Genomic DNA, 15,219 nt, shown 5'->3' on the forward strand with positions numbered 1-15,219 from the left:
CTGTCTGTGTGTTTACCTGTCTGTGTGTTTACCTGTCTGTCTTTACCTGTTTAGGTTTTTACCTGTCTGTCCTAACTGCCTCTGTCTTTACTTGTCTGTCTTAACCTGCGTGTGTCTTTACCTGACTGTCTTTACCTGTCTGTGTCTTTACCTGCCTGTGTCTTTACCTGCCTGTGTCTTTACCTGACTGTCTATACCTGTTTTGAACTGAAACTGAACCAGGATAAATACTTAATAATCACCTGATACTACCTATATGTGTGTGTGTGTGTGTGTGTGTGCGTGCGTGTGCGTGCAGGGGTCAAAGGTCGCGTGTTCGATGGCTCCGGAGTGCCGGTCCAGAACGCAGTGGTGGAAGTCAAAAGTCGTAATAATATGTGTCCGTTCAGAACCGACAAACACGGAGAATACTACAGACTGCTGCTGCCTGGAAACTACAGCTTCACAGTAAATAACACAGTGATACAGCGACCTCTAGTGGTGGACAAATACTGCGAAGCCCCCGCAGTGTTTGATCAAAACCTTATTGTTTTTAAAATGTTTTGCCAAATAAAAATATATTAAGCTGTATAAATATTTAAGTTTTGCCAAATGGCTAAATGAAACTAGAAAGGGGACATTAAAGAGTATAAACTGATGCTAACTTCTTGGTTTGTGTACAAAAATACGTCATGAAATGGGGGCATTTTCAACCTTTCCGTTACTCTGTTTTTGTCTTTATTCTGTATTAAATGTGCATTTGTAGGGCAATATTTTCATAACAGGTCTCTGTGTTTGACAGGTGACGTACCCGGGTCATGAGGTTTTGACGGAGACACTTAATGTCCCATACGGTCCTGATAACTTCTCCGCCATGAAACATGACTTCCGCTTACGACAGATCGCCACAACAACTGCCCGCACCCAAGCCAACCTCACCCAAGCTGACCTCACGCCTTCCTGTAACTACACGCTACACCTGGAAGCAGGCGGAGCCGTCGCCAGGCCCACCTGGAAGGGGCTGAGTGTGGGGCTCGGCCTGGTGGCGGCGGTGCTACTGTCCCTGAACTGAACTGAAGCTCCCTGGTGCTCAAGCTGACGGTTGCAGGTTTGAACCATCAACCTGCAAGAAAACAAACCACCATTGGTATCTGAAGAGACGTTTTGAAGCCTGGAGTTTGATAAAATCACACAAAAATAATTGCCGAGCTACTGTAGCTGCAAAGCAAACAGCTAATATGTTAGCTAGTTAGCCGCAGTAGCTGGTTTGCTAGCTAACTAGCATGTTACAGCTCTGCCTCTAACTGAAGTTCACACACTTAATTCAAGAAACTTTTTGTACCACTGGCTTCAGTCTGTCTACGAATTATTTCTCTTTTGTGGAGGATGTTATATAAATGTATTGAGCTAATAAGCTATAATAGCTTCCTCTGTTCTGCTCAGTTCCCCAAGTTTGCACAGATTTGCAGTTTCAGTAGAAAATATATATATATATTGCTGCAAGATTTTAACATAACTTTGTAACTTTGTATTTCTAAAAATATATTTTTTTTCAGTTTCCTTCAATACAAACCCAATTCAAGCCTACACAATGCCCCTGTTCCTGTGTGCACTCTCACAGGAATTAACAGGATTTAAATCTAGACTAGGGATCGCAGGAAGAAAAGAGGATTTCATCTTCCCCGCTGAGATGTTACAGCATGTGAAAGGATTGTGTAGGGCGGCGATGAGGCTCATTTAAGTGTGGTGGAGCTAGACGGCGTAATCTTATATGTGAGGAGGAGCACTTTAAAAGTATAGCACTTGCAGGGAGACTGAACGCTGTTTATAGAAACGGTAGTATTTAAGGACATTACAGTAATGGAGGGATAAAATTACAACGACACAAGCTGTGAAATTAAGCGATCCAGGTGACGCCACGCATTAATCATCTATCTTAACTCACCGAGGTGCGTTTGATTTATGACTCCGGAGGACATGTTCATACAGCCATTCATCCTTTCTGCTTATTTTATGATTGTATGAGGGGAGTTTAAACCATCCCCAATACATCACTACAGGACAGATTAGTCCAGTAGTTCCTGATAGGGGTCACAAGGAGACTTTAAAAGGGTCACAAAGCCAAAAACAAAGTTGGTTTTACTGGTTTAAATGAAAAACTAGGACTGGGAATCAAACCTGTGACGTCCAGCTCAGGTCACTCATACAGTATCTGTACACAGTGTGTGTGTGTGTGTATGTATATATATATATATAGTCTTACAGTCACCCATTGCTCATGTATCATACAGTATCTGTACACATATAGTATATATTTATATACATGTATCAAGTTCACAGCAGCTCCAATAACAACAACAACAGGTGTGGTGCCTCTTTTAACACAGGGTCAGAGGTCACTTTTTCTCCTCATTTCAAACGTCATTCTTGCCAAATATTAGTTTTTTTTTCTACTTTTTTACTGTTTGATATTAAATGTCTTCTTCATAAAATAATCCTCTGTGCCATGTTGTAACTGTGGTGACTGCCGGATTCAGTCACAGCAGAGCTCTTAATGTTTTCTTTTTGTTTTTATTACACTGTAAAACTGTAAAATGCCTGCAGTGGAGCCACTTACTGAATCCTGAAGTAAACTGATCAGTAGGTCTGGTTCTGGAAGGAATTCTCACATTAAAAGAATGAAAAACTGTACGAAAAATAAAATTGCATTGTGTTAATTGTGTCTTGATGTCAGCTCATAACTGGATTTGTATCTGTATAGAAGCACAGAAATGTATTGCTACAACATTTTCTTTTTTTGTGGCAAAAAACAATTTATTTATTTTTTTAAATGTAACTGAATTGCAAAACTTAACGTAACTTGTTACAACAAACAAAGTGTATTCTAAAGTACTCATCAGTGTTGGGGGCTAACATGCTACAAAGTAACACATCCACAACACTCATGATGAACAATACAAATTTAGTTTAAATGTAACTTTTCAAGACAAATTCTCTCAGTTAAAATTGTAAAATAAGTCAAGTTGAAATTAGGATAATTAAAATGTTTTTTTACGAGAGTGAGATTTTTAGGTAGTGAGTCAAAATAATGACAATAACTCAGACTTGTAACGTATGGTGGGAAATTAAAAGATATGAAGTAACATTTTGACAGTCTAAATCAACATTATAAGATACTAAATCGAAACTATGAGGGAGGTGTTTCCAGCTTTAATGCTAAGCTAAACTAATAGCTGCTAGCTTTAGTTAATGGACAGATACAATAAAGTAAAAAAAAACATATTTCCCCAAATTCTGAACTATTCCTTTAGTCCCTGTTTTATATAATTTTAAACAGAATATCTTTGGGTTTTTGAAGAATTTGAAGACCTTAGGCTTAACATATATAACATAATAATAAAATAATAAATAATTAATCACCAGTTTCAGTCCTTATAAGTTCCACTACCTTATACCGTATATGTAGTTTAATCTGTAGAAATGCAGTAAAATCTATAAACTGAACATGAAATTTAAAGTAATAATCAATTATAGCTTTAAAATAAATGTAGTGGACTAAAATATACTACTCAATATTTATGTATTTATTTGATTTATTTATATATATAAAGTATTCACCTCTAAAATGTAATGAAGTAGAAGTATAAAGAAGCAGAAAAATGCTGCCTGTATGTTTTATTTCATTTAATTAATTTAATTTAAAACTGTTTTCTGGGAATGTCACATGAATTTCAGGGTCAGAGTAAAAACAGAGCCCACAGTGTCACAAACAACAGCTTTATGTCCAGTTACTGAGTTCAATCGGTGGATTCATCAAATCATTCCTGCCGTAGAGGAAGAAGTCTGTCCGGATGTTTAACTGACAAACCCTTCGATATGCCTCAGACAGCCTGAGGACTCACAGACTGTAACCCAGACAGGATCCTCCTGTGTATGATTCACAGGTCATTAAAGGATGAATTCACTGATTCACGTGGAAGGAAGACGCAAGTTCATTTATGATCGAAAACGCTGAAAACTGATCAGTTTTTCTGCCCCGAAGAAAAGATTATAATCTGATTATAATTAAAAAAGACATACTAACACTGATTTACTCTCCACAGAACTTCCACCTGATTCCCCTCCTGCAGTTTGGTGAGTGTTTTACATTTATTTCTGTTTCTGTTTTTACTTTGTCTTTAAGTTTTGTGTGTTTTAAAACTTTTAAATTCTGATTATCTGCCAGTTAATAATAAATTATATAGAGATAAGTATGTGACAATACTGCCTCCCTGTGGTCTTAATGAAGAACTACAGTTTTAAAACAGCTTTAATTCTTTTTATCCCTATATTGGTTCCCAGAGAGGCTTATATGTTGGTGTTAGCATGTGTCCAAGTGTCAGATTAGCAAGAAACATTTCTGACTTTCTGTATTTTCACACTAAAGTCAAATTTCATATTAAACTTAATTTAAATTAATCAAGAATTGCCTACAAGGCGCTCTATACAGGATTATCATGATGTTAAAATTCCACCAAACTCCCCTAGAGAAAGGAAATAAATCCAGTCTGAATCAGGGTTAATAATAAACCTCAAACTTATCAACAAAAAAACATTTTCTGGATTTTGTTTTTGGCAGCAATGAGCTTCCATACAATCACACAAGCTCGGCAACATACAGAAAAACGCGACAAAACACAATTGAAATAGTTTTATTTTTATAATCACATGATCCATGACAAAAAGAGACATCATTCAAGAACTTCTTCTTCTTAACATAATTACACGTACGTATGAACATGGGGGGTCTTTTTTTTTTTTTTACACCCATCAGTCTCTTTGGCACTGTAGGACGTCCGCTGAAGGCCCAGCTCGCTCGGCGCCACTTTCACATTTCATCCAGGGGGTTCAGTGTGACGCTTTAAAACACATTCACACCGATTTGAGTTCATTTACAACCACAACCACCAGTCTGTTTTTAAAACATGTTCACACCCTGGGTTAGGAGAGGAGGAGTGACAGAGACAGGAAGTGAAGCAGCCTCCTCCTGTAGTCCTTTTTAAACACCGTCTGCCACGACGCGTCGGGAGTCCAGCTCAGTCGGAGCCGTCCTGGTTCTCCAAGATCGGATCTGAGGACGCAGACAGAGACCGATGTACGTGAGCCAGTCTGAACGCACAAGGCTTCACAGTTAATGCCTACGTTACCCATAATGCAGCTCGGCAACACTCCAGTCAGAGATTCAGGTGTGTTATGCTATCAGCGGCTAATGTAGCTGAAGGCTGCAGCAGGTACGATCATTTCCTTCTTTCTTTAAACCAACAGATATTTTTTTATATATATTTTCAAACTTGTATACTTCAACTGACGCTGACTCGCGTGACATCACTTGAGGTAGTAGTAGAACTCTCCCAACACCTGGAATCACACATTACACGTAATATCTTTTATAGCTAATAGCTGGACCACAGGTGTGTTTACCTGTCAGTGTGCTGCTGATGTTGGGAGGAGACACAATCAGCACGGTGCTGCCAGACGTTATCCCAGAATGCACCACTGGACCCTCGACAGAGGAGGAACTCAGCTCCTGACACACACACACACACACTCAATACTAGAATTATGACTTTTCACATCAAGAAGGCAAAAACAGAAAACTTTATTGTACTTTATGATAATGTAAAAAAAGGCAAAATAAAGCTGTGAATGCAGAGCTTTTCAAATTAAAAGCACGTGTACTGTGCAGCTGTATTATGTAGGATGGAGGTTAATGTAACTAAATAATAGATTAAGACTCAAAAACTCAATATTTATCATTTGGATAAAATAAACATCCCTACTGAAGGTCAAGGTTCCTAATAATAATAATAATGATAATAATGATAATAATAATAATAATAATAATAATAATCTTTATTTATATATCACCTTTTATAACATAAAATGCAGCTCAAAGTGCTTCAGAGAAACAAATAAATGACACAAGTATTAAATACAACAGAAATAACAGATAAAAAAATTACAAATATTACAAATAAAGTTATTAATACCTTGTCAGAGAAGCCGTCCGTCATTGGCTCCTGAGTTTCCGTGACGACGCTCTCCGAACCCTCCAGGAGACTTGTGGCTTCAAGCCGGTCGTCCTGGATCCGCCCCTCTGTCTCCACCACCAGCTGCGATTGGCTGAGAGGGTCTGAGGAGGCGGGGTCGGAGGTGACTGTCTGGATGATGACGCCATCGCTGGAGCAGAGGCCCTCCGTCTGTGGAGGGAGAAAAACACACGTAAACAAACAAACAAACAAACAAACAAACAGACTAAAAAACGCTTCCCCCGCACTGACCGACAGACTGTGGAGGATGATGTGCTCGTGCGACGACGGAGAGGAGCCTGTCGTCAGTGTAACCGTGCTGTTGAGTGGAAGCCCCTGACTGGTGGAGAGGCTGAGCGGCAGGCCCTGATTGGACGTCGTCTGGAGGTAGTAGGTCCCCGGGGTGCCGGTGGGCTGCAGGTGGAAGGACTGGAACAGAAAGACGTGACAAGGAAACGTCTCTGTTAAAATTGTATCGTAGAATCACTAATTCCTACTTCAGAGATTTTTATTGTATATCGTTGAGGAATAAAGAGTTTACACAAACTTGTACATGAGAAGATGTTAAGACAATCATACAGACTTAAGAAGCTTCTTTTTTGATAAGTTCAGTGTTTTCTTGTCCCTGACGCTTGGCCTAAAGTTCTATTAGATATTTTCTTTACTATTCTTCACAGAAGTTAACCAAATGTTGAGATGTAGGCCTACTGTGTATATGTTTTAAGTTCTCCAGCAAGCTTTGGCGACCCCTACTGGGGGTTGGGAACTATTGCTCTTAAGTGTATTAATCATTGTAATTGTGTTCAATCGCTGTGTTGTTCTTACAGGCAGGATCTCGAAGGTCTGCAGGGCTCCTGTGTTCAGAGTGATGGTTTCACTGTCACTGGCTGCAGCTGAAGAATCTGAAGCTTACAGGGAAACACAAAGATCCACTGTCAGGAATCAACGGTACATACAGTACATATATATATATTTATATATATATACAGGACAAAGTAAACAGCTGCAGTGTAGCTGGAATCTTTGCTGTTATAAAGAAGACTGTTATATAAGAAGACTTACATCATCAGCATAGAAGAGCATTTTACCATTGAATCTACATAAAAGAAGACACAAATGTTGTCCTGAGACTCACCCAGGTGTGTGATCTGCAGCGGGATCTGTACGGGGATCTGAAGCGCGGCCACAGAGCTGGGGGCGGGGCTGCCAGCGCCCTCCTCCAACCGGGTGAGTCGGATCTGGAGCGAGGAGGAGGAGGGGCTTCCTGGTCCGGATGATGTCTGTGAGGACGCCACCAGCTCCTGGAGAACCTTCAGGAGGACTGAGTACACACAGATAGACACACAGGTGAGTGTCAGCAGTTTTCTGTGGTTTATTTGCATTATACTTTACAGAAACAGCATAAAAAATACAACCACACATTAAAAAATCAACAGCATAAACAACAGTTACATATAAAAGCATCCATGAGGTAAATTAAACAATTAAAAATAAACATAGCAGTTTTTTTGGCAACTTTGGGGGCAGCAGAAACAAGCTATGAACACAAAATTGACATAAGTCAGTGAAATTAGTGAAATCCCTCAATGGGAAACTGGGCATGTGTAAAACAAGTTATTTGGATGAATTTTGAGCAGATTATTTCCTGTTTAGGCAACTTTTTATACAATTCTCTGTCTGTATTGTGTATTTTTTAATTTTTAACAATCATACAGACTTAATAGGTTTCTATTTTGGCAAAGTCAGTGTTTTCTTGTCCCTGACACTTAGATATTTTACTAATAATATTATATATTATATTAGTAATATTTTTACTATTAGATAATTTACTTTACTTTTCTTCAAAGATGTGAACCAAATGCTGAGATATAGACCTACTGTGTATATTGTTTAAGGATTTATTTTGGAGAAAATCTAGAAAACTATATATATAAATGTAATATAATGTGTGTACCGCTGAAGGGGATCTCCTTGTGATTGGCTACTTGTCTCTTGATGCTCCACCACTTCGATCGTAGCCACTGAGGCGATCGGACGCTGCTCCACCCGCCTGCAAGATCTTCCCACTTGATTTCATTCTCATCCTCCACTTCCAGCTCCGAAATCCTGAAACACATACCGTAGTTACATTTTTACATAGTTTATAATGTGGATTTCATATTATTATTACGCTGGTACAAACACACACACACACATATATAAACTCTGTACCTGCGTATGAGGTTGAGGTCGTCCTCCTTCATCCACTCTGTTCCTCCGCTGTGTTTCCAGTTCAGGTAGTTCAACCACTTCGACCGGCACTGTTTCTCTGAGCGTGTGCGAACCTGATCGGCGACCGTCGCCCAGGAAACGCCTCCTGTGACCGCCGACCCCGGCGTCACGCCCGCCATCTCATATACGACTTCAGCGAGGCGTCTCTCCTCCTCCTCACTCCATTTACCTGTTGTTGTTTTTAAAAGACAACACACAAGCGGATTTTATATGAAAAGTCGTAGACAAACAATAAATACAAGGTTTTAACTGAAGTTTCACACTACAAACAAAGCTTCAAGTGTTTTCTACCAATTTTTGCACTATAAAGAAGATAATTTTGTACTAAAACCGCCCAAGAACACCCCAATTTTCATTCTTGACTTCAATTTAATATTTATGTTTATGTGGATTTATGTTGATTTTGTCAGACGATGGCGTTTATACCAAAACAGCAGCTTGGGAATGACTGCTGGAGTTTATGGGCCTTAAATTAATTAAATCTTAATATTAAATTAACTACTGTATAGTTCAGTTACACAGTATGGAAAACAGTAAAATATGTAAATGAGAATAATTATATTGTGAATTCAGCTGTATTAGGGACCTTTTGGGATCTTATCCTGATGTACTGTAGATGAGCTCCTCCAACTGTGTCCAATGCAGAGATAGATCCAGGACTTCTTTACCTTAGCTTAGCACAAAAGCTGTAAGCAGGGGGAAACTGCTAGCCTAGCTCTGTCAAAAGCTACAAAAAACAAACCCAAAGCTGCCTGATTTACTGACTGATCTCTGGATGATAGCAAACACATAGAAAACAAGTTAATATCCCCAAATTCCAGATTTATTTTCACATAATCTTCACCTGTGTTGCACGTGTCCTTCATCAGTCGGCAGCGGTCTTTGACAGAAGAGGCGCTGCGACCCAGAGCTGCTCCGATAGTCGCCCAGTCGTTCCCATGTTTCTCCCTCAGCCTGAACACCAGATATAAAACAACTTGTGTGTATTTAAACAACAACTTTAATGTTAAAAGCAGACACACAGAGGTTTTACTCACGCTTTTAGCTTCTCTATCTCGTCAGGAGTGTACCTTAGGGAAAACAAATGAGTATTAAAAGTGAAAATAAACGATAAATGAGGTGTTTTCTGTCACATTTTTCACATAAACTCACTTGCCGACGTGGTTTCGGTTGTCGTACATTCGCAGAACTCTCCTGTAGACGGCGAACAGCGGCCGGTTTAAGCCCAGCGCCACAGAGCGGTAGAAGTCCTTCCTCTCCTCTTTGGACATCTCGAAGATGATCTCTGCCGGGTCTTCGATGCCTCGGCCCTGAAACACACACAGAGGCAGTCGTACAAAATGTGTTCCAACGCGATATAACAGAAAAAAAGACGGACACGGCAACAGAAAGTTACGTACTTTCACGTATTGATCGATGTTGCTCATCAGAATGTCAATCTCCTCTTTAGACCACATTCCCTGCTTCCACTTATGACCTGAAGGGGAAGAAATGCTATAAATATAGAAATGATTGTGTTTTCTTCCTGTAATAATAGTAAAATAAATACATAAATGGTATGTAAACCTCAGAGTTAAAATTATTAATAGACACTCATATTTTTATGTTTACCACAAAGATCCCGTGTTTCACTGCCTTATTTGTTTTATTATAGCGTCTTTTCAGGAGATTATTAACTGTAACTAGAAAAACACATGAAATTTATGTTCTTTGTAACCAAAAACATGCAGGGTGGTACTTTTTTTCAGCCCTGACTAGTGTGTGAATGTCTCTTCAGTCTCTATAAGACCCCAGCAAACTCCAGCAATAAGGTAGGTCAGCCTGTGTTTAACCTGAGAGGTGAAACCTTTAAAAAACTTCCTGCACAACTCACACCGCTGTTGTTAAACTCAAATCTGCTCATCGACACTTTCATCAACATGTCAGAGGAAAACATTCAGGGAGAATCGACCTGAACAATAAAACGTGAGTGGAGACGAACCGTTACCTTTATTAGTCAGAGTGTCTTTGTCTTCTTTGGTCGTGAACCAGGCCTGACTGACAGGTGACACCTCTGCCTTCTGACTGGGCGAGAGAGAGTCCTCATCCTCCTGCAGAATCTACACACACACACACACACAGAGAAAATTAACCAACAGCTTTTTTAACCATCTATTATAATTAATAAGTTAATTAAAAATGCAAAACAGTCAGAGTTTCCAGCTTAATTTATCCGATTTTTGGAAGTAATTTAGCGTTTAAAGTAGCTCCTCTGTCTGACGTGGTGCTTTTAATGTGTATTATTGCATCAGTGTTTTGGAGAAATATAATAATGAACTTTTAAACTCATATTTTAATGATTTATATATTTTAATGGTCAATTGACCAAATTTAAAGGATTTTGCACCGATGTGACTCAGCAGAGATACTCAGAAGGCTGCTTTTCTTAAACAAATAACTTTATTATAAGTAAAATATTCTTTTTAACATGTTAAATAATTGAACATACATTGTCAACCAGTTGTAGTTGACATTAGGCTTCCAGATGAGCTTTCCTGTGCGATTTTAATGTTTAACTCTAGATTTCAGGCAGTGCAATGAAGGTTTAACCTGTTAACACACAGATCTTATGTGGTTTATAATATTAATAAAGTTTATTTAAATATCTGAACATGATCTGCAGCTTACAGGATGTGACGTTTATTCTTTAAAGGCTGCTGGAAACTGCTGAAATCGTTGTGTTTTACATTTTAAATAAAGCTCAATTCATCTCGAATGAGCTTATTGCTGAGAGCTTCCTTCTCTCGGTGCAATCACAGCGCTCTCTGCTGGACAAACCTCGCACTGACACTCATATATTATATATTATATATTTCCTGCATTATAGACCAGATTTTGATGCTTCTGTGTGTTAATGAATATTTCATTTCTCATTCAACACAGACGGGTCGCCTGTCGACCAATCACTGTACACAAAGTGAGTCTCTCAGGATATATAAGGAACTTTTAGTGAGGAAGAAGAAGAGAAAAGTACCTGAATCTGAGCGACGCCCTCCTCGGAGAGATCGGCGTCTGCGGTGGCCGTCATCGTCACCTCGAAGCCTTCGTCGTTCTCCGACACTGACGAGAGGAAGGAGAGGAAAAGTTGTTACAGCTGCAACAACAAAAACCTGTTTGAGTTTTTAATATAATCAGCAAGAAACTGATACAGTTTATTTAAAATGTAAAACATTTAGCTGCGTTGATTCATGGATTAGAAATTAGATTAACATTTATTTATAAGTATTATTAAAGTTAGAGAAAGTCTTCAATAATCACACTGCGAAAACACAGAATAAAATGAGTTAATTCATTTAAAAACAAGCTCATTTAGCTCCCAGTGAGATGAGAAATAAGATTAAAAAGGCTCATTCCAACGACAGATTAGAGCACATTGTTGTAAAGGTGAGGACGTTCTCACTCGGTAAGGTGACCACGGAGAACTGAGGCGTGTCCGACTCGTCCTGCTCGTCTGCAGAGAGACGCAGTTTCTTCTGGAGGGGCTCCGAGTCCTCGTCTACACACACACACACACACACACGATTAACACATGCTCTGTCCTATCACACCTACACAGGCTTGTTTACACACAACTAGAGTTGCATTTAACAATAATTTATGGATTATTCACTATTATTTTCACAATTAAATGACTTTTTTAGTTTATAAAATGTCAGAAAAGAGCGAAAAAATACAATTTGACATCTTAAAATGTCTTGTTATGTCCGACAAAGAGTCAAAAAGCCAAAAAATACTCTGTTTTCTATCACATAAGATAGAAAAGTTGGAAAAAAAGATGATTTTTTACTTGAAAAATAACCTAAAGCAATAAAACAGCTCCATATAAAACACAGAATCAGAAATAGTTTATCAATTTATTGTAAATGTGTTTGTTACAGTTGCTCGAGGTGCTCACATGACATTAAGAATAGAAATCTGTGTGTGTGTGTGTGAGAGAGAGTGTGTGTGAACCCACCGTTGGGAGGACAGTGCAGTATGATGCTTCCATCGCTGTCCTGAGTGAGAGTGACGGACTTCACGGTTTCTAACGCTGCAGCCTCCTCATCCTCCGCCGCTGAACTCATCGTGCAGCTGAGGATCAATAACACACACACACACACACACACGCTGGGTCATGATACTGTTTGTATTGTAGGAAAATCGGGTTTTCTAACATGTTTTAACATCTTTTCCATTAAGACTATTTTCATTATCGATGAATCTGCTGTTTATAGTAAATATTTAATTTTAAATAATATAAAACAGGAGATCAAACAGTAGAGAAGCTGAAACAGAGGCATAATTTACATTTATGCTTAAAAAAAACGACAAATCGATTAACAAAATTGTTCTTGATTAATTTTCCTATTGATTATTCACCCAACCGTTGCTCTACATACACTTACTAACAACTTTATTATATCTATATATTTACTTTTACTTACTTTTATGGCATTTATCTAAGTGCTGTGTGCTTTAATTGCATTTTAGGAATATATATTGATCATGATTATTTTATTGTTTATTGTTTGATTGTTTTCCCAGAGACAATAATTCTATAAAATGTTGAATCAAAGTGAAGAACAGCAAAAAATATGGCAACAAAAAAGCCCAAATATATAAATAAGACATTGTCCAGGACAACAGGAAGCATGTTTTACTTCAATGTATCAATGACGATTACAGTAATTGATAAGTAACATAATGAGCCCAAAAAAGATATAGCCTACTGTGTTGCAAAACTCCCTTTAAATTTCAGTCGTTTTAAACTAAATTACGTAATGTAACTGCTATTAAACTCCAACAACATGACCTAAAACATTTAATGTATTGTTAGATGGGAAAGGTGAATTCGGGATAGAAATTATTTATGAACAAGTTTCATATTTTTATAAAGATCTAAACTTAAAGAACGAGCTCAGGCTGCTCGCTACTTGAATTTTAGTGGAATCAGACAATATATATATACACTGTTTTATCTTTAATGTTTGTAGTTTTATTGTTTTATTATTGTTATTTCTTGTTTTACACTTTGAATGTTTGTGTTTTATATTGTTATTCCTGTGTTATAGCACCCTGTAACGCTGGAAAGGCACTTTATAAAGTTTATTACTTTTATTAGTATATATAATATAATGATTTATTAATTATAATAATACATTATTTTATTTTTTTAATGCACGCATCGCTATTTAGTGCAGAGACATTACTCTGGTGAAAACACAGAAATAAATGAAACTACTAAAATTTACACCAAACTCCCTTTAAAAATATTCCTATTTAAAGCCAAATTACATTCTGGATTAAACAGTCAACTCCCACATAAGTATTCATGATATTTTACTTATCATCAGTTTGGATGAGTAAACTCGGGTGAGAAATTAGATATAAATAAGGCAGGTATTTGAGTAAAAATCCAGCATTATAGTGACATTAAACTGCTCGCTACCGCCCTCCGCTGTTCCCCAGCGCAAACACAGTCATGTAGATAAACAGAGGCCACAGCAAAACAGCAGATTGGCCGTCATTTATCAAAATATGTGTCGTGCTTATTGGACAGTATCTAATCCCGGATTACAGGCTGAACCACTCTTAAAAGATTTAACTTCAAATTAAAACCAGTCGTGTATTTAAACTCCGACATTCAGCAAGAACATGTAAAATTGGTCTTTTTTTAAATGGGGTTTGGCGTAAGATCCCATGCATCGCTATTTGAAACACAGCCGACAACCCTGGCATTCAGCGCACAGATGTATGCGTGGACTTTATGTCGTTTGTATTTAAATAAATATAAAAACACAGACGTTATAATCCACAGCAGTAATGTATTTCTCTTTTCAGAACATAATGCCTGCGGGAGGTTATTGATGAAGCCGTTTTTTGATGCTAACTATGAGCTAACCACCAGCTAAATGCAAAGACGAAAAATCTCCGGCGCCATGTTAGTTGACAAGGTGAAGCTTGTGGCGTCTGTGCGGGTTTTCACGGTGTTTTTGGCGCTTTGTGCTCCGTTTTTTTCGCACTTTGCGCTTTCTCCGCGCTCCCCCGCGGCTCCGACTACCGAACAGAAAGTGAATTTTACTTTTGATTTGGATACTTACTTCCTGTTTTTGGTCCGGGGACTTGCGAGTTACCAGGATGAAGGTAAAGTGCCAGGATGGAGGATCGGCGGAGCGAGGGCCGGCGGGTTGCCAGGTGCAGAGACAATCCGTAAACTGCAGAGCTGTAAGTCTTTACTGGGGGTATTATTATTATTATTAATAATAATAATAGTAATAATAATAATAATAATACATAAATAATAATAATAATTATTATTATTATTATTTTTTATTATTATTATATATTGTATATATATTTATAATAATAATTATTATTATTATTATTATTGTTTTAATTATTATTATATATTATATATATTTATAATAATAGATATTATGATTATGATTATTATTATATATTGTATATAACAATTACAATTATTATTATTATAATTATTATTATTATTGCTGTTATTATTATTATTATTTGTATTATTATTATATATTATATATATTTATAATAATACATATTATTATTATTATTATTATTATTATATATTGTATATAACAATTACAATTATTATTATTATTATTGCTGTTATTATTATTATTATTATATTACTGGAACTTTTTTGGTTTGTTTTTCTGAGTAATTATTTCTCTTTTTCAGAGTAATTTATTTTTTGGTTTGTTTTTTGGAATAATTATTTCTGTTTTTCTGAGTATTTTTTCTGAGTAATTTTTTTTCTGTTTTTCTGAGTAATTTTTTTTTTGGTTTGTTTATTGTTTTTCTGAGTTTAGAGAGCATATGAAACAATAGACACATTCATTCCTTTATTGAG

At 37.2% G+C, this 15,219-nt stretch overlaps 2 protein-coding genes across 3 annotated transcripts in view; one reads left to right on the forward strand and one right to left on the reverse strand.

Moving 5' to 3' along the window:
• The window catches only part of cpm (carboxypeptidase M), a gene marked incomplete in the record, with an annotated part of 16,738 nt that extends 14,085 nt beyond the window's left edge, over positions 1-2,653 (forward strand). Inside the window, 2 exon segments of the mRNA XM_035673296.1 lie at positions 299-447; positions 782-2,653. Coding sequence (XP_035529189.1) covers positions 299-447; positions 782-1,051 — 419 coding nt within the window.
• A 2,020-nt stretch (positions 2,654-4,673) lies between these two features.
• Positions 4,674-14,521, reverse strand: dmtf1 (cyclin D binding myb-like transcription factor 1). 2 transcript variants are annotated; one of them, XM_035678061.1, is made up of 17 exons: positions 14,438-14,521; positions 12,313-12,428; positions 11,758-11,853; positions 11,332-11,417; positions 10,306-10,417; positions 9,719-9,795; positions 9,471-9,628; positions 9,356-9,388; positions 9,163-9,272; positions 8,259-8,487; positions 8,002-8,153; positions 7,183-7,368; positions 6,873-6,949; positions 6,300-6,476; positions 6,009-6,218; positions 5,440-5,545; positions 4,674-5,089 (listed from the first exon to the last, which is right to left on the reverse strand). In XM_035678061.1, the coding sequence occupies exons 2-17, from the start codon at positions 12,419-12,421 to the stop codon at positions 5,055-5,057; spliced, it is 1,953 nt and encodes a 650-aa protein (XP_035533954.1). In that variant the 5' UTR covers positions 12,422-12,428; positions 14,438-14,521; the 3' UTR covers positions 4,674-5,054. The 2 variants fall into 2 exon arrangements, with proteins under 2 accessions (XP_035533954.1, XP_035533946.1); XM_035678053.1 differs by having other exon boundaries at positions 6,873-6,955.
• Between the last annotated feature and the right edge of the window lie 698 nt (positions 14,522-15,219).

This window comes from Morone saxatilis, unplaced genomic scaffold (genome assembly GCF_004916995.1).
Source record: "Morone saxatilis isolate NCDOM2014 unplaced genomic scaffold, NCSU_SB_2.0 Contig10, whole genome shotgun sequence".
NCBI lineage: Eukaryota > Metazoa > Chordata > Actinopteri > Moronidae > Morone > Morone saxatilis.